General features: G+C 41.1%; 1 protein-coding gene across 2 annotated transcripts in view; it reads right to left on the bottom strand.

Moving 5' to 3' along the window:
• kcnab1a (potassium voltage-gated channel subfamily A regulatory beta subunit 1a) overlaps window positions 1-18,941 on the bottom strand; it is a 66,350-nt gene extending 47,409 nt beyond the window's left edge. The window contains exon 1 of one of the 2 annotated variants that reach the window (XM_058079718.2): window positions 18,201-18,941. In XM_058079718.2, the coding sequence (XP_057935701.2) occupies window positions 18,201-18,475 (275 nt within the window). In that variant the 5' untranslated portion in view covers window positions 18,476-18,941. Of the gene's footprint in view, window positions 1-1,506; window positions 2,038-18,200 lie in introns of those variants that run through there. The other variant, XM_058079720.2, reaches the window with a different exon arrangement.
• Window positions 18,942-26,225: the final 7,284 nt, after the last annotated feature.

Raw genomic sequence — 26,225 nt, 5'->3', positions numbered from 1 at the left:
ACCATGGACTCTGTTGTACACCCACACTTGATGCAAGCATTCATGTATACTCTGCAGAGCTCGGAGAGAATTCTACACAGGATTCTTGGGCTTGAGACCGAGCGAGCGAGTCAAACACACAAGTTGGCAGAGGTCAAAATGAATTCAGACGCTTTGCCCACACTGCAGATCTGTCTCATCAAAGCAGCAAAAGGCAGAGAGAAAGTCGGTGAGGTACTTTTTTTTTTTTTGTGGGCGCGTGGGAGAGAAGCAGAAGCAAATGAGCTCTATTCCATTCATGGCACTTGGAACATTTGAGTGTTGGTGAGTAAAGACAAAAAAGAAGGTGCGAGGTGAGTAGAAAGGAAAGAGAGAGAGAAGAGGCGGGCTTATGGTAATTGTCAGATATCAATCTAGACTTATTCATAAGTCCTGGAAGGTTATGGTAATGGTGATGGTTTAATTTCATTTGAACGTGCATCAGGTTACAACTGAGTGCATCACATAATCAGTTCACAGTTCCACATGTCCAAAAGGAGTAGGAAGAAGCAAAGCTTATTAAATCCTACCCCTCCATCTGCTACTTTTACAATCTGTACTTACATTTGTTCACTTCCTGCTTTCCGATATAAATTTTTTGTATTATTTATTTATTGACACATACTAAAGTACGAGTTGATATGACCATATCGTGACATAATGAGTAAGGAACTCAAACAAGAGTCTTGAACCAGTCATGATGTGCTATATATATCACTATATTGACACTTACTATGGTACCCATTATGTCATTGGATGGTCATATCACCTCGTACTTTGGTACGTGACAAAAAATAAAAAAATAAAAAAATTAATTAAAAAATAAAAAATAAATTCATTAATAAAAATAAATAAAATAATATAATAATTTAAATTTAATAATTAAATAAAAAAATACAAAATAAAACATTCATTAAAAATTGTATTAGGAAAGCAGGAAGTGAACAAATGTAACAGTTACTGATTGTAAAAGTACCAGATGGAGGGGTAGGATTTAATAAGCTTTGCTTCTTCCTACTCCTTTCGGACATGTGGAACTGTGAACTGATTATGGGATGCACTCAATTGTAATCTGATGCATGTTCAAATGAAATAAAACCATTACCATAACCATTAATGGGTACCATAGTAACCGTCAATATTGTGATATATATATATATATATAACACATCATCCTTGTATTTAGCAAACATCAACTGCTTGTATTGTTTCTTGAATTGGCTCATCGTTGTGCATTGTTTGAGTTCCTTACTCAATCCATTCCATAGTTTGATTCCACATACTGAAATGCTATGGCTTTTTAACCTTGCTCAATGAATTTATGTTATTTGTCATGTCATTTATGAATAAATTAAGTTTTATGTCTGTTTTTTTCTACAATTTTGCAACACTTATTCCAAACTTTTACTGATATTGATCAAAGTGTGAGTTTTAGAAAAAGCCAATAAAAACGACAAACAGAAGAATGCACCACATAGATACACACACCTGTACTTCATGCCCGTGTGTTTTCCCGTGGACTCTTTGAGTGAGATGTGGCGTGGAGTGAAGGAACCAAAGCTGCGTGCGATGATGGCCACTGTGCGGAACTTGGCCCGGGCTTGGTTGACCACGCTGGGGCTGGTGGCGTTCTGCTTGCTGTGGTCCCCATTGCTTCTCTTCAGGTTGTGGTCAGTGCAGGCGATGGACACCTGCATGTTGGATCTTTCAGTTAGAAGATGAGGAGGATAAAAAGAAGCGGTCGAAGGAAACAGCTCAGACTCTTTTTCTGAGAAAGTCTGTGTGTTCAAGTTCTGCGGGAGACGGCGAAGCTCTTCGGTTGCTGCGTCTCCATGTGACGCCAAATAAAGCTTTTAACACTCTTCCATCCGGCGTTGCTTCGGAAAAATGGAAAGGTCAGCCATCAAAAAGCATGGAAGACTGTGGACTTCTGTGGGGAATCTCCAAGTTGCACCCTCATTGGACTCTTTCTTCTCCGATGTGATGCTTCTAAGGCTGCTTCCAGCGGCAGAATGACAATCAGAGGAGCTGGAGGGAACGTTGGAAGAAGGACGAGAGAGAAGGACGAGAGAGAAGGAGAGAGAGAGGGATGCTGCGCTGTTGCTGCTCTCACAGTGGAGAGCAGTGGTGTGTGTGAGAGAGAAGGGAGAAAAGGTGAGGGAGGACATGAGATGGGGGCGGGGTGGGGGGGTTGGTAGTCACTCCGAGGTCCTGCCAGGGTGCTTGGTTACATTTCTGCCATTAGCACTTTAGCCACTCACTTCTTTCTCTGTTTTCTTATAGCATCATCTTCAGGCTGACTTTACCAGAGCTGCCAACATTTGCTGATTGCAAACCCCCACTCAAACCCCCCCATACCCACTTCATGGTTTGTGTATGGAAGGAAGACGCATTTGTGTACATGTGGTGCAATTAAAAATATATGAATGATTATAAATGCACATACACATAATTGTACATATAATTTCTCACTATGTTGAGTAGTAGTAGTAGTTGTTGACGGAATTAGCACTAGATGTCAATCAATGCACACAGAAAAGTTCTAGTATTGTTAAAAATATTCAAAATACAGAAAAAACACAAGTATTGCATGTTGTCATGAATGTACCTGTTACAGCAGATACAGTATGTATATAAAACATATATTTGTATATTTGTAATATATATATACGTCACATGACGTAATGGGACCAGATCGGACCATTCATTCATTCATTTTTTTACCGCTTATCCTCACAAGGGTGCTGGAGCCTACCCCAGCTGTCTTCAGGCGAGAGGCGGGGTACACACTAGACTGGTCGCCAGCCAATCACAGGGCACATATAGACAAACAACCATTCACACTCACATTCATACCTATGCACAGTGGCGTCATTAGGCCTATTTTAGGGGGTGCATCTCCAGGGGGTTAAGCCCCCCCTTTACTCAGAACCTAGTGACGCCCCTGCCTAATATAACAATAGTGTATTTGATGGCTGTTGGTCAAAGTCTTGCCTTGATACTGGAATGTAGGCATTTCAGGGGGTCCCGCAGCTTTCTAATGTCTTTTGACAAAGGCAATATTTGGGGGGGGGGGCACGTGTTATCCATTCCAGTCAAATAAGCTTAATAAATTGCGCTCCTTTTGACTTTAAAGCATAATCCTCTTAATGCGGAGCCTTTCCTTGCAAAATATATGACGCTTCCGTCAGAGAATAGTGCTGTTTAAGTGCTGTTGGGGGCATTGAGAATATGTTGAATAACTCATGATACAACTTGGCCGGATCAAGTCCTTCAAAAGGATGTCCTTTTCATTGCTATCAGAACAAGTCTAGCAAGTTTCCTCATCTTATTTCTGATATCGACTCAATCTTGTCCAATGAGGAACAGTCACTTTGTTTACATGCACGCAATAAGGTCAATGTTCCGGTTTCTGAAACCTGTTTACATGCATTCATTCATTCATTCATTTTTATACACCCTGGACTGGTGGCCAGCCAATCACAGGGCACATATAGACAAACAACCATTCACACTCACATTCATACCTATGGACAATTTGGAGTCGCCAATTAACCTAGCATGTTTTTGGAATGTGGGAGGAAACCGGAGTACCCGGAGAAAACCCATGCATGCACGGGGAGAACATGCAAACTCCACACAGAGATTGCAGAGGGTGGAATTGAACCCTGGTCTCCTAGCTGTGAAGTCTGCGTGCTAACCACTAGGTCGCTGTGCCGCCCCTGCTTACATGCATATACTGTATATGTATAAATGGTAATTGTAAACAATTGGATTATCCCGATCAAAACAGCGATGGACGCATGGACAACATCTTGATGATGGAATATTACCCGATATTCAAGTTCAAAAAGGAGTAACGCAGGGGTAATATTCGGGTTTTTCAAAAGAGTTATTGGTGTTTACATGGCCACACGCAAGAGGATTATTGCTAATATTCCAGCTAGGATAAGATTATTTGACTGCATGTAAACATAGCCCAGTGAAATACTAATAAAAGTGTTAGACTGTTATATGCCATTTATTTAGGTCCAGTGGACTCTGCAGTATCCATAGGTACCAGCAGAGATCAACTCCCATCCTCTTTAAGTTGCAGTCTGCAGTGCTTGGTATGTCTCCAGAGATACATAGCAAAGTAAAACCTGCAAGGCGTTTTTTCTTATTTTGGGCACAAAAAAAAAGCATTTTGATTGTTGCGTTGTTGAAACTTTTCAGTGTGCAACTGATTAGGCCACATCAGGTTTATCAGAATCCCAATAAAGGCAGTAATTGGTTCCTTCTGTTCATCTGACGATAAGCCTAATGACACCACTGTAGATAGGTATGAATGTGAGTGTGAATGGTTGTTTGTCTATATGTGCCCTGTGATTGGCTGGCCACCAGTCCAGGGTGTACACTGTCAGAAAAGTGTTTTCTAGGTATACATGCCATTGTCCTGATTGGACTGAACCTCTTGTAGCTGCATCGGGGTGGACACTACTGAATAATGTATTCCCTTTACAATTATCTTGCTCTAGTGGTGGAGCATTCTGGGTAGCTGGAAGGCATTTGTGTGTTTGTGTCTTACTCCACATGGTGGGGGGGTGTTGCTTGTGGTTTGTATCCATGATATATGATAGACACCATGTGGCATGAATGCTGTAGGAGTAAGCCTATTACAGTGACGAGCCTCGGCCTTGGACTCATCCACCTGTCAAGTAATGGAACACTACGAAGCTATGTTCATTCATTTCCTGCTCCATCACCCCCCCCCCCACACACACACACACCGACTCAGCATGTTAAGTCAGGCTTGTGATTGTGGATCGTACAGCGACCCATCACTGGGCTGCGTAATTGTGGGTTTAATAGACGGTAATTGTGGTTCGTCTGGTTCGTATAGGAGGCGACGAATTGAGAAGTCAATAAATAGAGGTATAGAAGGAAAGGCAATTAAAAAAAAAATCAGGTGCGGGTACAGTGAGGTACTCTCTAGAGTGGAAAGAAAGCTGACGGGTATTCTCACTTCAGCTTCACGTGGACGTTTTTCTTCTTCAGTTGTTGAGCAATGGCCTGTGTTATTAAAAGAAAACTTCTGTAGCAGTCCTTTAAACCATACAAAGAGCTTGTCATTAAAATGGTCAATTGGTGCCATATTTAATACACTGAATTACAATATATTACATATATTTTACATATATATATATTATATATATATATATATATATACAATTATTGACATTTTTTGTGCAATTTACTGTTCACGCTATACATTGTTGTTCATATTTGATGTCATCTACTTATGTATATATGTATATATACAAATATGTATACACATACATATGTATATATATACATATGTATATATATACGTAATAATATGTATAAAATTATTTTAATTATTTGTGCAATTTACTGTTTACGCTGTCCATTGTTGTTCATATTTGATGTAATCTATTTATGTATATATGTATATACATATATATACACATATGTATATATATACACATATCTATATATATATATATAATAATATATATACAATTATTTTAATTATTTGTGCAATTTACTGTTTACACTGTACACTGTTGTTCATATTTGATGGCATCTATTTATGTATATATGTATATACGTACATATATACATACATACATATATACATATATATACATATGTATATATATACACATATGTATATATATATACACATATGTATATATATATATACATAATAATATATATACAATTATTTTAATTATTTGTGCAATTTACTGTTTACACTGTACATTGTTGTTCATATTTGATGTCATCTATTTATTCTCCATATTATTATTATTATTATTTATTATTATAGGGGAGCCAGGCAACGACATTTCGTTGGCAATTTCCCAACTGTGTTATTGTGCAATGACAATAAAGAAAGTCTATCTATCTATCTATCTATCTATCTATCTATCTATCTATCTATCTATCTATCTATCTATCTATCTATCTATCTATCTATCTATCTATCTATCTATATTTAAACATGCATTACATGTACAGACAATTTTGACTAATGCAAGCAGACGGATGAACGGATGAACTTCAACTCATTCGTCCAGTTTTGGTCATCTGTGAGACCAGGCTACACTCCGGAATTCCAGACACAGCTATCGAGCTAGCAGGTCGTGCTACATCCTCCAGGAGTATCGACCCGTGGTGACGGACTGTGTATACATTAAAAAAAACAGCTGGTGCACAAACACCATTATTAAAAGACATTGCTCACCAGGACTCAGTTAAATGTAGACCTCATTATCTGACCCATTTTCTGTTGTTGCTGGGGGTTTTATTGTGGCGGGTGATTTTAACCATGTGACCCTCACAAAAATTGAACTGTATGTATGAAAAAAAATCTCTAAAGTATATAGATCCAAGTCAGGGGATCGGGAGGAATATGGCCAGGCCAGACTCAACCTCAAAAGGGGCTTAAAAGCGGCCAAGGCAGCGTACAGGGAAAGGATCAATGTCCACTTCTCCACCAGGGAGTATGGCAGGTAATCCTGCACATAACAAACTACAGGGGCAGTAGATAACAATTAAATGGTTCATTTGTCAGGTTTGAAGGACCATCAGGTGATGCTGCTCAACCCGGAAAAACCATGGCTGACTTTCCGCTCACCTTACAGACATATGAGGTAGTGTGATCCTGAAATCAGGGTGCTCTCACTAGCGTACAGAAGTTTTAAATGACATTTTTAATCCCTTCTTAGTGTATGCCAATGTCCCTGGCTGGGAAAAAACGTTCATTTCAGTGAACCGGATCATTCCGGTTCATTCAGTTAAAAGATTCATTCATTTTCTACCACTTATCCTCACGAGGGTCGCGGGGGTGCTGGAGCCTATCCCAGCTGTTTTCAAGCAAGAGGCGGGGTACACACTGGACTGGTCGCGAGCCAATCACAGGGCACATATAGACAAACAACCATTCACACTCACATTCATACCTATGGACAATTTGGAATCGCCAATTAACCTAGCATGTTTTTGGAATGTGGGAGGAAACCCACACACGCACAGGGAGAACATGCAAACTCCACACAGAGATAGCCGAGGGTGGAATTGAACTGGGGTCTACTCGGGGTGATGTCTTCGTGCTAACCACTTGACCGCCGTGCAGCCCCATGTCCAGTTGTGTTCTACTGTATTGACTGTGAAGGTCAAAACAATTGATTTGTTCATTTCGTTCATTCATTCATTTTCTACCGCTTATCCTCACGAGGGTTGCGGGGCGGGGCTGGAGCCTATCCCAGCTGTCTTCAGGCGAGAGGCGGGGTACAATCACAGGACACATATAGACATTTCCTTCATTTCGGTCAATAGGTCGTTAGCCTATGATCTCCCCCTGTGCATAGAGTCAAAGGTCAGCTGTGTCGAGTCAGTCCGTTCACTCATGTTCAAGTTCATTCCGACTCAACAACACATGTTGACTAGTATGACTAGTGGTCTGTCGGTCATGAACGAACGGGTCAAAAGACTTTTTTTGTAAACCGACCGACAGTGTTGGTCAATCTGTCGGTCTCAGTCTTTCAGTCTTTCTAACCCCACCCACTCACAGAGCGAGGCGCGACGATAGGATAAGACACGCAGATAGTCCCGCCCTGCAAAAGGAACGGTGAACTGACTCTCCAACCGATCAAAAAAAAAGCATTTACAACTCAACGGATATTTTAGAAGCGGTGACTTCATTCATTCTGTTCATAAAAAAGAACTACTTCTTTTGACTCGTTCGTTCATGACCGACTCACCACTACTGCCTGCCTTGAATTAGCCACCATCTAAAACATGCCAACATCAGTTTCCTTAACAACTATATACCACTGACTATACTATACTGTACAGTACTAACTATACACTATAAGAAAGTCTGAAATAAAGTCCACTGACGATGACCAGGAAGTGGAATAGGCAACAAACTGGAATGGCGTATCAACACCATAGTTGCAGTAAAGAAGGCCCATCGGAGGCTGTCTTTTCTCAGGTAAGCGGAATGGGCATCAAAGCTAGGAATGGTAACTTAAAAATTACTTGTATTATTTTTATTTTCTTATAATAAATGTGAAATCACATCTGAAACATAAATATTCTTCTTATTTGTCATCCCACTATACAGTTCATATTAATTACTATGCATGCATAGTATAAATGACTAAATGTGTGACATAATAGTTGTTCTCCAACATGTACAGTATTATAGCCTAATGAGCATGTACACCCCCACGCTGCAGCTAAAGAGTCTCCGGATATGGACACTTGATTCTGAAGAGTGGCAACAACTGCACAAAAGCCATCATCTGGGTAATAGCATCGCTATGGAAACCGTATGGAGGTGGTGTGTGTGTACTGTTGTATTCAATGTATTTAAGAGAAGAGAAACTACACTTACTGTATATCACATAGTGGCAGTTCTTTTAACGCAGCAAATTAAATGGCATAGTGGCAAATTTTTTGTTGTTGAGATGATAAGTGAACCGAGAATCAGAAACCACATTTGCCCTTAATCGTTTTCGATATCACGCTTTAGCACTTTTCTGCTAGAGAGCTTTAATGTAATTCCATACTTGACAACACACACATTTACGCTGTTGCTGACCAGAAGGTAAAATAGTGAATAGATCTATTTATGTAACAAAAACAGTATTATGACTTCATGGTGCATAGAAAATGAACCATGAACGTGAAGAATAAAATCCACGTCAAGTTAACAGGAAGGTGAAGTGTCGCTTTGAAGTAGCGTTCTTACATCACACCAAATCAGTCGCCTCAGTTCTGTTAATTGCCAACAAGTAGCGAGGTATTGCATTTGGTATTGCTTGGAAATAAAAAACGAAAGACTGAAATGATTCTAATGGGGTGGGTTGGGGTGGGGGGGGGGTCGTGGTTGCACACAAAGGACTCTCAAAGGCATGAGTGACTTGCACAGAGAGATGTATGGAGTACATCCATCAGTAATTGTTCCTTCTGGAGAAATAAAAATCACAATTTGTGTTCTGTACTCTGCTTCTAGAACACTGCAGTGAGGGGGGGTGGGGGGATTGCAGCAACTATACATTGCATTGCTGCACCAAGCCTGAAAAAGCATGACGTGTTAATGCTACTATATGCGGTGCACAGTAGCCACTACCTGGACAGATATGTATGGACACGTCTGTGATATCTTTTCCTAAATCGGTCTGAAGGGAAAACACTGAAACTTTAACTTATAAGTCATCTTAACCCCATAAAATACACACACAGTGTATTTGAGTTAGTCTAGGCTCTGCTTTACTGCAGTTTGAGAATACAGTCAGTAAAGTGCTGATACAAGGGTCGCGGGGGGGAAATGAAAATGAATGAATGACTGATTGAACCTCTGTCTGCACTGTATTTTGCTGAAGATTTTAGTAAATAAAAGTAAAGTAAAGTAAAATTCATTCATTCATTTTCTACCGCTTTTTCCTCACGAGGGTCACGGGGGTGCTGGAGCCTATCCCAGCTGTTTTCAGGTGAGCGGCAGGGTAAACCCTGGACTGGTGGCCAGCCAATCACAGGGCACATATAGACAAACAACCATTCACACTCACATTCATACCTATGGACAATTTGGAGTCTCCAATTAAGCTAGCATGTTTTTGGAATGTGGGAGGAAAAAAACTGGAGAAAACCCACACATGCACGAGGGAGAATGTGCACACTCCACACAGAGATGGCCGAGTGTGGAATTGAATTCGGGTCTCCTAGCTGTGAGGCCTGCACGCTAACCACTTGTCCGCCATGCAGCCCGTAACTAATAACATTCATTCATTCATTCATTTTCTACCGCTTATCCTCACGAGGGTCGCGGTGGGGTGCTGGAGCCTATGCCAGCTGTCTTCGGGCGAGAGGCAGGGTACACCCTGGACTGTTCGCCAGCCAATCACAGGGCACATATAGACAAACAACCATTCACACTCACATTCATACCTATGGACAATTTGGAGTCGCTAATTAACCTAGCATGTTTTTGGAATGTGGGAGGAAACCGGAAAACCACGCATGGACAGGGAGAACATGCAAAGGGTGGAATCAAACCCGAGTCTCCTAGCAGTGAGGCCTGCGCGATATTCTGAGACATTCATTCATTCATGTTTTTGGAATGTGGGAGGAAAAAACCAGGAGAAAACCCACTCATGCACAGGGGAGAACGTGGAAACTCCACACAGAGATGGCCAAGGTTGGAATTGAATTCAGGTCTCCTAGCTGTGAGGCCTGCACGCTAACCACTCGACCACTGTGCAGCCCGTAACTAATAACAAACATAGGAAATTCTTTTTCTATAGTGGTTGGATATTCCATCCTCTTTCAATCCACACCAGCAGAGCACTCTGCAAATATTTCAATTTCACACAATTCATCTTCTGTTAGCAAACACAACATGAGAGAACCCATCTGATGTTCCGTGCCACCTTTTGTTTGTGGCTTTCACCCCATAGGCGCACCGTGCTTGGAAATATTAATGCTACAGCCTGTATTTGTCGCAGTGTTAATTTTAGCTCCACCTTTAAAATGACTCATAGGAAGTCATAGCGTCCATAGGAACTGCTGTTCAATGCACTCTTCACACTCATCTGTGCAGGCACACACACAGCTTGCGTTCAAAAGTGTAGCAAGTCCACGGCTCCCCCTAATGGCAAGACTACCAACAAGCACCCTCCCTCACATACAATAATACAAGAAGTAATTGCCTTTCCTGTAACAAACCTAACCATTCATGCACATGCACACTCTTTTATATCCTCCCTCCAGGGATTCTTAATGCCTGCAAGCTGGTACCACTCATGGTCTGCTTCATCACTCCAAATAAGACATCTTGACAGCTGTCCTTATACTATCACAAGTTCTAGCAGAATAATAAAGTGATTGGCTGAAAGGCAATACTGTCACCTTGAAAATGAGTTGAATGATTTCATTCATTTTCTACCGCTTTTCTTCACAATGGTCGCGAGGGGTGCTGGAGCCTATCACAGTTGTCTTTGGGCGAGAGGCGGGGTACACCCTGGACTGGTCGCCAGCCAATCACAGGGCACATACAGACAAACAACCATTCACACTCACATTCATACCTATGGACAATTTGGAGTCACCAATTAACCTAGCATGTTTTTGGAATGTGGGAGGAAACCGGAGTACCCGGAGAAAACCCACACATGCACGGGGAGAACATGCAAATTCCACATACAGATGGCTGAGGGTGGAATTGAACTCGGGTCACCTAGCTGTGAGGCTTGCGTGCTAACCACTCAACCTCTGTGCAGCCCTGCTCTAATAATGTTAAAAAAAACATTCATTCATTCATTCATTTTCTACCGCTTATCCTCACAAGGGTCGCGGGGATGCTGGAGCCTATCCCAGCTGTCTTTGGGCGAGAGGCGGGGTACACCCTGGACTGGTCGCCAGCCAATCACAGGGCACATACAGACAAACAACCATTCACACTCACATTCATACCTATGGACAATTTGGAGTCGCTAATTAACCTAGCATGTTTTTGGAATGTGGGAGGAAACCGGAGTACCCGGAGAAAACCCACGCATGCACGGAAAGAACATGCAAACTCCACACAGAGATGGATGAGGGTGGAATTGAACTCAGGTCTTCTAGCTGTGAGGCCTGCGCGCTAAGCACTCGTCTGCCTCTTTTTGGATCATTTGGGTGTAAATCTAAATTAGCAATGATTCTATTTTATGGCATAGGAGCAGGGCTCACAGCAAGGAGACCTGAGTTCAATTCCACCCTCAGCCATCTCATTGAGGAGTTTGCATGTTCTCCCCATGCATGCGTGGGTTTTCCTCGGGTCCACACAGAGATGGCCGAGGCTGGAATTGAACCCTGGTCTCCTAGCTGTGAGGTCTGCGAACTAACCACTCGAATACCGTGCAGCCCTGTATAATTTCAAATGAATAAATATGTTTTTTTGCACAAGTCTTCTTCTTCTCCAGTGTCTTCTACAGACATGTACAGAGAGTGGATCGCTGAAGACCGACTGCAAACTCCACACAGAGATGCCCAAGCCGGGAATCGAACCGTAGTCTCCTATCTATGTGGGCTATATAAACTCTATCATTTTAAATAACAAAAACACTTAGCTAAATAATAGACATGGTCACTTCAAAACAGCTGTAATATTATAAAAATATTCTGAAATGCGTCCCAAATAGTGTGAACAATTTGAGAAGCCTTGAGAAGTCGATGTCTAATTTAGAATGAGTGTTGGAATTGGAGCTGGCCAAAGAGAAGATTAGAAAAAGCAATTAAGCGCAGCATACCATAAAACTCCAAGGAGATTTTCCCATCAGGTGTTCTCTTTGTTGCTGTCACAAGTCATTTGTTTCATCAGAGCTTGTGAGCCAAAAGTGTCAGAGGATCTTCTCGGATCAACTAGCCCTAGACACTCACACTTTATTTATGATGCTGCAGCTTTGAGATGTTTGGAATAGAGAGGAGGCGACACCAAGTTATTGTGGGGATACGCTTACAGGACGTGATTGGAAAGTGGAACGCAATGAAGTCTATCCTAATGACAATAACGAGCAATTTAAGAAAGAAAATTAACAGATATGAAGAGCAGGATTGACAAGGTTATGTTAAATATTCTGGAAGATCTGAGTTCATATGTGTATGTGCCCTGTGATTGGCGGGCGACCAGTCCAGGGTCTCGCCCAAAGTCTGGGATAGGCTCCAGCATACCACTGCAAACCTAGTGAGGACCAGTGGTAAACAAAATGAATGAATGAATGAATGACTCAGAATAACTCGACGGTGGTTGAGTGGTTAGGCCTCACAGCTAGGACACCCGAGTTCGATTCCACCCTTTGCATGCAAAAACATGCTACGTTAATTGGCGACTCCAAATTGTCCATAGGTATGACTGTGAGTGTGAATGGTTGTTTGTTCATATGTGCCCTGTGATTGGCTGGCCACCAGTCCAGGGTGTACCCCGCCTCTCGCCCAAAGTCAACTGGGATAGGCTCCAGCATACCCCTGCAAACCTAGTGAGGACCAGTAGTATATGAAATGAATAAATGAATGACTCAGAATAACTTGACGTTGTTCAAGTGGTTATCGCACAGGCCTCACAGCTCAGAGACCCGAGTTCGATTCCACCCTTTGCATGTTCTCCCTGTGCATGCGTGGTTTTCCGGTTTCCTCCCACATTCCAAAAACATGCTAGGTTAATTGGCGACTCCAAATTGTCCATAGGTATGAATGTGAGTGTGAATGGTTGTTTGTCTATTTGTGCTCTGTGATTGGCTGGCGACCAGTTCAAGGTGTACCCCGCCTCTTGCTCGAAGACAGCTGGGATAGGCTCCAGCACCCCTCTCAACTCTCGTGAGGAGAAGGGGTAGAAAATGAATGAATGAATTTTACTTTACTTTACTTTTATTTACTAAAATCTTAAGCCAAATGCAGTGCAGACAGAGGTTCATTCATTTTAATTTTCAAATTTAATGTATTAAATTTGTATGAACTTTTTCTCCTTTGTTTGCAGTTTTTGCTCAAGGAACACCAAAGTTGGTACAAAGGTTGAAGTTTTTATGATAGTTGCCGTCTGCACTACGTGTCGTGAAATTGGAGTAAAAGATATTTCCTCCAATTTTTATGAGTGAAATGTGACAGGTCAAATTGACAGACCAACTGTGGGGGACACTAACGCTGTCACCTTCACTCCTTAGTCTATCAGCACGGTTCATTTCATCTGATGGACTGTCAAACATCTAGCCCGTCATCACAAACACACACACACATTCACACACACATTCACATGACATATGCTTGAAAATGTGACCTTCTACAACCCGGAGGTCTGAAATGTCCCCTCGGTGTTGCGACCTTCCCAACATGCTGTTGCATTTTCCAATAATATCACGGCCGTGTGATGAATCCATTTGGTCAGCAACTTGATTGAATTTGGTGTGGGATTAAATTTAAGCTGCATTTCGGTTAAAAGTGTCTTTAGCTTAATTGATTAAGGTGTTTTTTCACTCATAATAATGTAATTACACTAATTGGATGCTTACTTAACTCACATTTTAGTGACTTTGAACTACACTTTTGTTGCATTCATTCATTCATTTTCTACCGCTTATCCTCATGAGGGTGGCAGGGGGTGCTGGAGCCTATCCCAGCTGTCTTCAGGCGAGACCCTGGACTGGTGGCAAAATGATGGCGGTGAAAATGAATGAATGACTGATTGAACCTCTGTCTGCACTTCATTTTGCTTTTTAGATTTTAGTAAATAAAAGTAAAGTAAAGTAAAATTCATTCATTTATTTTCTACCGCTTATCCTCACGAGGGTTGCGGGGGGTGCTGGAGCCTATCCCAGCTCTCTTCGGGCAAGAGGCGGGGTACACCCTGGACTGGTGGCCAGCCAATCACAGGGCACATATAGACAAACAACCATTCACACTCACATTCATACCTATGGACAATTTGGAGTCGCCAATTAACCTAGCATGTTTTTGGAATGTGGGAGGAAACCGGAGTACCCGGAATTCCCCACGCATGCACAGGGGGAACATGCAAACCCTACACATATGAACCCAGATCTTCCAAAATATTTAATATAGCCTCGTCAATCCCTGCTCTTCATATCGGTTAATTTTCTTTCTTAAATTGCTCGTTATTGTCATCAAAATCCCCCTTCATTAAGAAAGGCTTCCAGTTTGCAATCACGTCCTGGGGTACTGTGATGGAAAATTTTATATTTCACAGGTATAACATAGGTTACACATTGTGTGAATTACTTTACGGCCTTTTGTAGAGCTTCAACATTTGCATCCGAGCACATCCTGCTGTTCCTTCAAGGATGGTGGCACAGCAGGAGGCTATCTGTAACCTGGGGTTAGGGGCAGTGTCATTCTTTGATCAAAGCTCTACCTTCATGGGACAAGGGGACATCAGGATGTCCCACCAAATGGTTGACCCTAGGAGGTTCTCTCGCATGGGTGTGAAAAAACCGTGCCAGAAGAATGGGTGTGAAGGCTAACCCCCATACATGAGGATGGCATCGGGGGAGTGACAAGAATATCTCTTTTCTCTTGTAATGTAATTCATTTGCATGCTATGGAGTATAAAAGTTCCCGCCAAGAGACCACTCTTTGCCAGACACCTACAGACCGCCATGCATACTGTGCATATTGTCTGACCCCTTTGTTTTGCAAAGGTAATAAAAACTGCCAGAGCTATGTATTTATTTCAGGCATTCTCTATCCTACTTAGGATGATAGAAAAAATTTCCACAACAGGTACACCCTGGACTGGTGGCCAGCCAATCAGGGCGCACATATAAACAAACAACCATTCACACTCACATTCATACCTATGGACAATTTGGAGTCGCTAATTAACCTAGCATGTTTTTAGAATGTGGGAGGAAACCGGAAAAAACCCACGCATGCACGGGGAGAACATGCAAACTCCACACAGAGATGGCTGATGGTGGAATTGAACTCGGGGCTCCTAACTGTGAGGCCTCTGCAGTAACCGCTCGTCCACCGTGCAAGTCTATGGCATTCATTCATTCATTTTCTACCGCTTTTTCTTCACGAGGGTTGCGGGGGCTGCTGGAGCCTATCCCAGCTGTCTTTGGGCGAGAGGTGGGGTACACCCTGGACTGGTGGCCAGCCAATCACAGGGCACATATAGACAAACAACCATTCACACTCACATTCATACCTATGGACAATTTGGAGTCGCTAATTAACCTAGCATGTTTTTGGAATGTGGGAGGAAACCGGAGTACCCGGAGAAAACCCACGCATGCACGGGGAGAACATGCAAACTCCACACAGAGATGGCCAAGGGTGGAATTGAACCCTGGTCTCCTAGCTGTGAGGTCTGTGCGCTAACCACTAGAATGCCATGCCGCCCGTCTATGGCATTTCTATAGTAAAAAACAGCCATCCATGACTTAATAATACATCTTCATTTTGAATGGTCGGACATATCTTTGTGTCACTCCCAGATGTACACACAAGAACACACACCCAGTGATTCTATAAGGATTCTGTGAATTAACGCAAACTCCGCCTGCAGGGCAGCCAGCTGCTTTGCTATATGCCGTACATACAGTACATTGTTACTATGGCAATGAACACAAGCTATCAAACACATTCTTGAACCCGCATATGCCAAAATCCCAGGGCGAAGTGCTAACAGCACATGGCCATATGAGCCCCTAAAGCCAGGTCAACCCAAAAGGGATACAGCCTGCCAACACACACCCTGCCCCCCTCCGTGATGGGAGGCTTTACGGAATCAGATTCTCATTTCTTCTGCACCAACACAATGGAAAATGATAAGGTGGTGTTATTATTTTTAGTATTATTTTCTGCACTCATTGATAGACGATCATACAAGACTATACAACATAGCACAGCAACATGACTGAAGCACTGAAATGAAAATGTTGACACTTTTTGTCTGCCATTAGAACATTTACTGATTGATTCTAGAATGTAATCCATTCTAGAGCTCTCTTTTAATTGTCCATTTTCTTGTCCGGCCCCTTTCTGTGTCAACCAATCACATCCTCATTATGAAAGCATCATTATGTGATGCCTACATTGTGTTTGATTTGAACTCTGACTTTGAGGCTGCTTTTTATGTACAAAAGTAGGGAGAAAATAAGGTTATAAACACCTCAAAATACAGAATATGAGGATCCGTCAAATAAATATGTTTTATCACATAATTTAGTTTTTTCTAGGATATTAAGTGTTGACTAAGATATATAATAATATATTTTGATATTCTTTTTGTTAAAAAAAGACTATTAACACACATACATATATAGGAAAACAACATTGCCAGTCCAGTTATGCAAATAATAAAGTAAAAATAGGTTTGCACCAATGCAACAATGCAAAGGCTGTCAAAAATAATAATTATTTAAGTAATAGCTATTAAAATCTGATGTGCCAACACAACAAGATTTGAACTCTGGCTTTGAGGCTGCTTTTTATGTACAAAAGTAGGGAGAAAATAAGGTTATGAACACCTCAAAATACAGAATATGAGGATCTGTGTCAAATAAATATGTTTTTATAACATAATTTAGTTTTTTTCTAGAATATTTAGTGTTGAATAAGATGATTGATATTGTTTAAATTGGCAAACATTGATTTACAATGACACAACATTATATTTAGATTTTTTTTGGTTAAAAAAAGAGTATTAACACACATATATATATATATATATATAAACAAAAATATATAAAATATATATTTAAAATATAGTAAAGACAAAATAAAATAAAAATAATATATATATATGTATATATATATATATATAAAATAACTCCAGTTATGCAAATAATAAAGTCAAAATAGGTTTGCACCAATATATATATGAAATATATATATATTTAAAATATAGTAAAGACAAAATAAAATAACAAAAAAAAAAATATATATATATAAAATAACTCCAGTTATGCAAATAATAAAGTCAAAATAGGTTTGCACCAATATATATATGAAATATATATATATTTAAAATATAGTAAAGACAAAATAAAATAACAAAAAAATATATATATATATATATATAAAATAACTCCAGTTATGCAAATAATAAAGTCAAAATAGGTTTGCACCAATATAGTATATATGAAACATATATATATTTAAAATATAGTAAAGACAAAATAAAATAAAAAAAAATATATATATATATATATAAAATAACTCCAGTTATGCAAATAATAAAGTCAAAACGGGTTTGCACCAATATATAAATAAACAACATTTCCACCCCAGTTATGCAAATAATAAAGTCAAAATAGGTTTGCACCAATGCAAAGGCTGTCAAAAATAATAATTATTCAAGTAATAGCTATTAAAATCTGATGTGCCAACACAACAAACACTCATGTAGGAACCGATCAGTCTGAGTTTCCGATGAGAATCAATACTCCTGTGCACGTTGCATAATACAGAGGGCATCCTAAAAATAGTAACGTCAGACAATGGATGGGCTTAGTGAATGAATGTTATTGTTTTCTACTCTGTTGTTCAAACTTGTGCTGCATCCACATGTCAAATAGAATAAGGATTACGGAGGACAACAGCAAGTGCAACAGGTGACGGGGGGGGGGGGGGGGTGCAACACAGCAATAAAAGAACAGAGGTGATCTTACCTGTAGACCATGCCTGTCTGGTTCTTCAAGGAGTCATGCAGTGACAATGAGTGAAAGTTAAGAAACTCCTCCAGATGTTTAAGCTCCAAAACTGCATTTGGTTTGTTGGTGGCCCACAGCATCAGAGGCAAGCAGCTTCGGGGGCCCGTGCCCGTACCAGTCTGACTGACAAGCCTCCCTTGGCTGAGGCCCTGAGCTTGGACCCCGCTTTGCCTTCTGGCCACCTTCTGCTTAGGGTTCGGGATATCCGGGCAGGTTGCTTTGTATAGATACATCTTCTCAGTCCTCCTTAGTGTCCCACTAAGGTGCACGCTCGGGAAAGTCCACGTAGGCCTGTTGCCTACACACAGTGCTGGGCTGGTGAGTAAAGCTCAGAGCAAAGTAAGTGATGTATCCTCACATCAATGTATCATGGTGTTAAAAAAAAAATCAGTCAAATGCAGAAAATTCCAGGGAATATGGAAAAAAAAAGTCCATAATGTAGCTCCTAATAGGCACATGTGCTCTTCCATCGGCACATATGTTCTACGTGCAGATGACTAGAGCAACACATACATGCACACAAGCGTAGAAGTCACTATCTCGCTGCGCTCTCTTTCACGCCCAATACACACACACACATACACACACACACACTGTCACTTTGCCCTCTGCACAGCCAGTCTGCATTAGAGGCACACTTTGGTTTTGCTCCCTATTAAACGGTCTGGGAATCTGGGACATTTTTCCCACCCTCGCTCCCCCTCCCTCTCTCTCTCTCTCTCTGTTTTGTTTCTATTCCGTCTCTCTCCATCCATCCTTTTACCTCTTTTCTCCCCACTTCCTCTTTTGCTCTCACACACCCACCCTCCCACCCACCTTCCTCCATCATCCCGCTTTTGTGTCCCAGTATTCCCTCTGTCACTTAGTCCCGATCTCCTCTCTTGACTGTCTTCCAGCAGTTATCCCCTCTCTTTTTTTTACAGGATGTGGCCTTTTATATCCGAAATTGATGCACTCGTCAATGGGTGTGTTTATTACTTTGGACCCCCCCCCCCCCGCCGCCGACTCGCCATAACCCCCATAATTCCTTTTATCTACGCCCCTGTCTTTCATTTATTTCTAAGACCCTCTTATTCTGGCTCTTTCTAAACAAAGTGCACTGTGGTGTTTTCCCTGCAACACACACACACACACACACACACTGGCGCGCGCACACACACACACACACACACTGGCACAGTGAGAGCCAAAAGCATGTTCTGCACATTTGCACACAGTCTGGGGGCAATGTTTTTGTAATGAAGTGAACCACAAAATATCATGGGGAATCCTGTCCTCTGCTCTACTTCTTCTCTGATTCTCTCGCTCATACACACACACACACACACACACACAAACACACACTGTATGTGTGTCTCACACTCCTGGCCTCCCCTTGGGAATAGTCCATGACATCACGTCTGGTGCCCGACAGCATTATGGGAATTAAAGACATTACTGTCATGAAAGATATTATCAACTTTATTGTGGAAAGCTCAAAAAGCTCAGCAAGTATGTTGATTTTGCTTTTTCTTTGACTTTTTGTGGCAACATTTATTCCAAATTGACGAGAAGCCTCAAAAAGTAGTCGTCATTATTCATTCATTTTCTACCGCTTATCATTACGAGGGTCGCAGGGGGTTGCTGGAGCCTATCCCAGCTGTCTTGACCCTGGACTGGTGGCCAGCCAATCACAGGGCACATATAGACAAACAACCATTCACACTCACATTCATACCTATGGACAATTCGCTAATTAACCTAGCATGTTTTTGGAATGTGGGAGGAAAACCGGCGTATCTGGAGAAAACCCACGCATACACGGGGAGAACATGCAAACTCCACACAGAGATGGACGAGGGTGGAATTGAACTCGGGTCTTCTAGCTGTGAGGTCTGCGTGCCAACTACTCGACCACCGTGCAGCCAAGTAATCGTCATGTGAGGTGTTTTTGTGTTTTACAGTGATTCATTGATTTTTACATTTAAGTCCATATTGTTCTAAGCCTGAAGTTCTAAGCCTGGGTGCTCTTCTGGAGTTCAAGAGAACCCGGGTGGAGAGAAGCCAGGAGGACTTCGAACTCAGATTTTAGTCAAATTGTGCTTGTTCACTGTAAATTGGAGTGTGTTCCATACATAACCATAATGTCTGTGACCCCAACTACTACCTCCCACCAGAGGTTAGCTAGAACCTGAACTGATCCACGGACTCAAAAAAAAAGGGAGGGCCACAGATGTAAATCACCCTGACAAAGTGGTAGCTGTGTCCAATGTCCACGAAAGAATGGAAGAGTGGAAAAACTGATCCTGCCTGGCAGTGACAATGTCAGCTGAGCTTATGCAACGTGACTGTGTTTACAGTTGTAATAATAATAGACATGAGCAGTACATGACACACTGGCGAACATTTCTGCATTCAGGAACAAAGCCTCATTATGTCCAGCAGAGGGTGCTGTGGTGAAAAAATAGCTTGTTACGTTATTTAATTCATTTGTTTTTTCATAAGTTTTTATAAACCCGAACGCAAGTTAACAACTTATTCATGCGTATTTACAGCGAAAGGAAGTGATTATGCTTGAGAGCAATTTTAATGCCATAAAAACGGCCACTAGGTGGCAGAAGTGCATCATGAGAGAAAGGAGATTTTAGTATATAAAAGTAAAGTAAAATTCATTCATTCATTTTTACCGCTTATCCTCACAAGGGTCAAGGGGGGGTGCTGGAGCCTATCCCAGCTGTCTTCGGGGCGAGAGGCGGGGTACACCCTGGACTGGTCACCAGCCAATCACAGGGCACATATACAGTGAAGAAAATAAGTATTTGAACACCCTGCTATTTTGCTATTTCTCCCACTTAGAAATCATGGAGGGGTCTGAAATTTTCATCGTAGGTGCATGTCCACTGTGAGAGAGATAAACTAAAAAGAAAAATCCAGAAATCACAATGCATGATTTTTTAACAATTTATTTGTGTGATACAGCTGCAAATAAGTATTTGAACACCTGTGTATCATCTAGAATTCTGACCCTGAAAGACCTGTTAGTCTGCCCATTAGAAGTCCACCTGCACTCCATGTATCATCCTGAATCAGATGCACCTGTTTGAGGTCGTTAGCTGCATAAAGACACCTGTCCACCCCATACAATCAGTAAGACTTTAACTTGTAACATGGCGAAGACCAAAGAGCTGTCCAAAGACACCAGAGACAAAATTGTACACCTCCACAAGGCTGGAAAGGGCTACGGAGCAATTACCAAGCAGCTTGGTGAAAAAAGGTCCACTGTTGGAGCTATCATTAGAAAATGGAAGAAGCTAAACATGACGGTCAATCTCAATCGGAGTGGAGCCCCATGCAAGATATCACCTCGTGGGGTCTCAATGATTCTAAGAAAGGTGAGGAATCAGCCCAGAACTACACGACAGGACTTGGTCAATGACCTGAAAAGAGCTGGGACCACCGTTTCCAAGGTTACTGTAGGTAATACACTAAGACGTCATGATGTGAAATCATGCATGGCACGAAAGGTTCCCCTGCTTAAACCAGCACATGTCAAGGCCCGTCTTAAGTTTGCATATGACCATTTGGATGATACAGAGGAGTCATGGGAGAAAGTTTTATGGTCAGATGAGACCAAAATAGAACTTTTTGGTCATAATTCCAATAAGCGTGTTTGGAGGAAGAAGAATGAAGAGTACAATCCGAAGAACACCATCCCTACTGTGAAGCATGGGGGTGGTAGCATCATGCTTTGGGGGTGTTTTTCTGCACATGGGACAGGACGAGTGCACTGCATTAAAGAGAGGATGACTGGGGCCGTGTATTGTGAGATTTTGGGGAACAACCTCCTTCCCTCTGTCAGAGCATTGAAGATGGGTCGTGGCTGGGTCTTCCAACACGACAACGACCCGAAGCACACAGCCAGGAAAACCAAGGAGTGGCTCCGTAAGAAGCATATCAAGGTTCTAGCATGGCCCAGCCAGTCTCCAGACCTGAACCCAATCGAAAATCTTTGGAGGGAGCTCAAACTCCGTGTTTCTCAGCGACAGCCCAGAAACCTGACTGATCTAGAGAAGATCTGTGTGGAGGAGTGGGCCAAGATCCCTCCTGCAGTGTGTGCAAACCTGGTGAAAAACTACAGGAAACGTTTGACCTCTGTAATAGCAAACAAAGGCTACTGTACCAAATATTAACATTCATTTTCTCAGGTGTTCAAATACTTATTAGCAGCTGTATCACACAAATAAATTGTTAAAAAATCATGCATTGTGATTTCTGGATTTTTCTTTTTAGTTTATCTCTCTCACAGTGGACATGCACCTACGATGAAAATTTCAGACCCCTCCATGATTTCTAAGTGGGAGAAATAGCAAAATAGCAGGGTGTTCAAATACTTATTTTCTTCACTGTAAACCTCTGTCTGCACTGCATTTTGCTGAAGATTTTAGTAAATAAAAGTAAAGTAAAGTAAAATTCATTCATTAATTTTCTATCGCTTATCCTCACGAGGGTCGAAGGGGGTGCTGGAGCTTATCCCAACTGTCTTCAGGGCGAGAGGCGGGGGACACCCTGGACTGGTCGCCAGCCAATCACAGGGCACATATAAACCTCTGTCTGCACTGCATTTTGCTAAAAATTTTAGTAAATAAAAGTAAAGTAAAATTCATTCATTAATTTTCTATCGCTTATCCTCACGAGGGTCGAAGGGGGTGCTGGAGCTTATCCCAACTGTCTTCAGGGCGAGAGGCGGGGGACACCCTGGACTGGTCGCCAGCCAATCACAGGGCACATATAAACCTCTGTCTGCACTGCATTTTGCTGAAGATTTTAGTAAATAAAAGTAAAGTAAAGTAAAATTCATTCATTCATTTTCTACCGCTTATCCTCACGAGGGTCGAGGGGGGTGCTGGAGCCTATCCCAGCTGTCTTCGGGGCAAGAGGGAGGGGTACACACTGGACTGGTCGCCAGCCAATCACAGGGCACATATAAACCTCTGTCTGCACTGCATTTTGCTGAAGATTTTAGTAAATGAAAGTAAAGTAAAGTAAAATTCATTCATTTTCTACAGCTTATCCTCACGAGGGTTGAAGGGGGGTGCTGCAGCCTATCCCAACTGTCTTCGGGCGAGAGGCAAGGTACACCCAATCACAGGGCACATATAGACAAACAACCATTCACTGCATTAAATATAAAATACGTAATACACTAAAATCTTATTCTCTTTACTTTGCAGACAAAGCCAAAGGCATTAGAGAGAACTGGGAAATATGGGAATGATGGGAACTTTAAGCCCAGATCATTAGAATTGGACAAAGATAGATAAGCGTTGTATAATCATGTGGGGGGAAAAAGGGGTTGACTTTACCTAAAATACACAAAAGAATCACTAACATTCAAAAATTCCAACAAAAAACAAAAAACCCATACCATACTCCATACTATATGTATATTTGTGAAGTTTTATAACACATGCAGTTTAGTTTTAAACCTTTTTCATATAAAAGAACCACATAGAAATGACAATTTCAGCACAAGTCAGCACATCATCCAATTATCCTGAGTTCTAAAGTCTCTCCGCACGAGGTATTTTCCCTGTTTCCAGTATTTCTACATCAGCTCCATGTTCCCTGAGACTAATTATGCTTTTATTGTATTTTATTCTCCACCACCTCCACACACACACACACACACACACACACACACACACTCCCATTGGTGGGCAACTCTCCTTCGAACGTCCACATACAGCATGTCTGATCATTATCAACTGAGTAGAGAACTAAGCTATAATGAATGTTATATTTATAGATGGCTTCAAATGAGCTGTGACTGAAGCTATAGTCCACACTGTTTCCTCATTTACTCATCTTTGCATATATGCACTGCGAGAAATCATCTCATTTTAGTGAACTTAAATGAGAACACTCATTCTATTCCACCCGGCTCTATGGCAGCAATAATTAAGCTAGTGATCAGTTTCCAGCCCTCGGGGACTGTCCTGCTCCTGTTTAATACCAATGTGGTGGCCTACATTTCCTACTAAAAGCCAACATTATTATCATTGAGGATCTAAACCTGTTTAATACTGAAAAGCAGACATAATCATATTTTCTACACTAAATATTATAGATGCAGAAAGCATTGCATAATTAGTATTTTATACACTGTGACTCTTTACTAAGAAGCAATCATTAGTAATTTAAATTACTTACAAAGAGACTTTAATTATTTTGTATACAATATATACAAACAAAATAAGTACAAATATATTATATTAATTATATGCATTTTAATTTATATATATATATATATTTTTAATATTTTATTATTTTTATATATTTTTTATATATATTATATAAATATATTATATCACATTAAATATAATATAATGTCATAATGTGACAATATAAGCACATTTTGTCTCTATAAATGACATTAATTGTTGCTTATAGAAATATATAATAAAGTATAAATATATAAATAAAGTAATCAATATAAATATATAATAAAGACACAAAGCTTCTGTATTTTTAGCTCCCTTGAAAAACCTTAGGGAAATCTGTGGTTATATTTTGCCCCACTTTTCAAATAAAAACGCCAAAGAGCTAAAAGACACGTGCTGGTGGATCGCGGGTGGGGGCGGGGATGGTGCTGGAGCCTATCCCAGCTGTCTTCGCCATGTGTCATGGTTCATCTTAGATGGCTTATTCAGATCTCATCCATGGGCGCGCACACACTGAGCCTATCAATCAAACTAACGCACTGGCTACTAAGTCAATAATACTTCACTTCAAGACGGTGCACAGGAGCTTATTGCAATAAACCTCTTCCTCTTGGAGCTTCCTGGCTAAATATAATGTGTTCTGTTCATATACTGGCAAGAAATTGATCAAGGAGCACGTTGCAGCCTTCAGCAATCCGAACTGTATGAAGCAGCTGTTTGCATCTTGGCAGTCAACACTGAGCGGTGCAAAGACTTGTGCCAAATTATTTACACTGAGCTAACACGTCCTTTAAAGCAGCACATTTTAAGAAAGAAAAATGGTACGGCACCAAACATAACTACATAACCAATTGTAACATTGATCATTAGAATGGCTCATAGTCTTTTTGCATGTGTTGGTAGGCAGAATTTGTGGGGTGACACACTAAGGAAATTAGCCCCCGAAACATATTTTGTAATGGAATTGCTGCTCTGCAATTAATATTCATTCATTCATTCATTCATTTTCTCCCGCTTATCCTCACGAGGATCGCAGGGGATGCTGGAGCCTATCCCAGCTGTCTTGGGGCGAGACAGCGAGACTGTCCTTGTGTTTTGATCGAACTTCAGAGTGTTGTGTAACACACTACCCTTAGCCTTTGTACCAACTTTGGTGTTGAGCTTGAGCAAAAACTGGAAACAAAGGACAAAAAGTTCTTACAAATTGAAACCATTAAATTTTTAAATGAAAATGAATGAATGACTGATTGAACCTCTGTTTGCACTAAATTTTGCTGAAGATTTTAGTAAATAAAAGTAAAGTAAAGTAAAATTCATTCATTCATTTTCTGCCGCTTATCCTCACGAAGGTCGAGGGGTGCTGGAGCCTATCCCAGCTGTCTTCGGGCGAGACAGCGAGAATTCTTTGATTTATGATGAAGCTTGTTAGTCCATGTTGTCTTTGTGTTTTGAGTGTTGTGTAAAGCCCTACCCTTAGCCTTTGTACCAACTTTGGTGTTGCTTGAGCAAAAACTGAAAAACTGAAAATTGAATACATTAAATTTTAAAATGAAAATGAATGAATGACTGATTGAACGTCTGTCTGCACTGCATTTTGCTGAAGATTTTAGTAAATAAAAGTAAAGTAAAGTAAAATTCATTCATTCATTTTCTACCGCCTATCATCACGAGGGTCGCAAGGGGTGCTGGAGCCTATCCCAACTGTCTTCGGGTGAGAGGCAAGGTACACCCAATCACAGGGCACATATAAACAAACAACCATTCACTGCATTAAATATAAAAT

The sequence above is a fragment of the Doryrhamphus excisus genome, linkage group LG8 (assembly GCF_037039965.1).
Source record: "Doryrhamphus excisus strain RoL-2023G ecotype Guam linkage group LG8, RoL_Dexc_Guam_v1.1, whole genome shotgun sequence".
Classification (NCBI taxonomy): domain Eukaryota; kingdom Metazoa; phylum Chordata; class Actinopteri; order Syngnathiformes; family Syngnathidae; genus Doryrhamphus; species Doryrhamphus excisus.
Note: the sequence above shows the minus strand (reverse complement) of the source record. Positions and strands in the feature narration are given on the sequence as shown.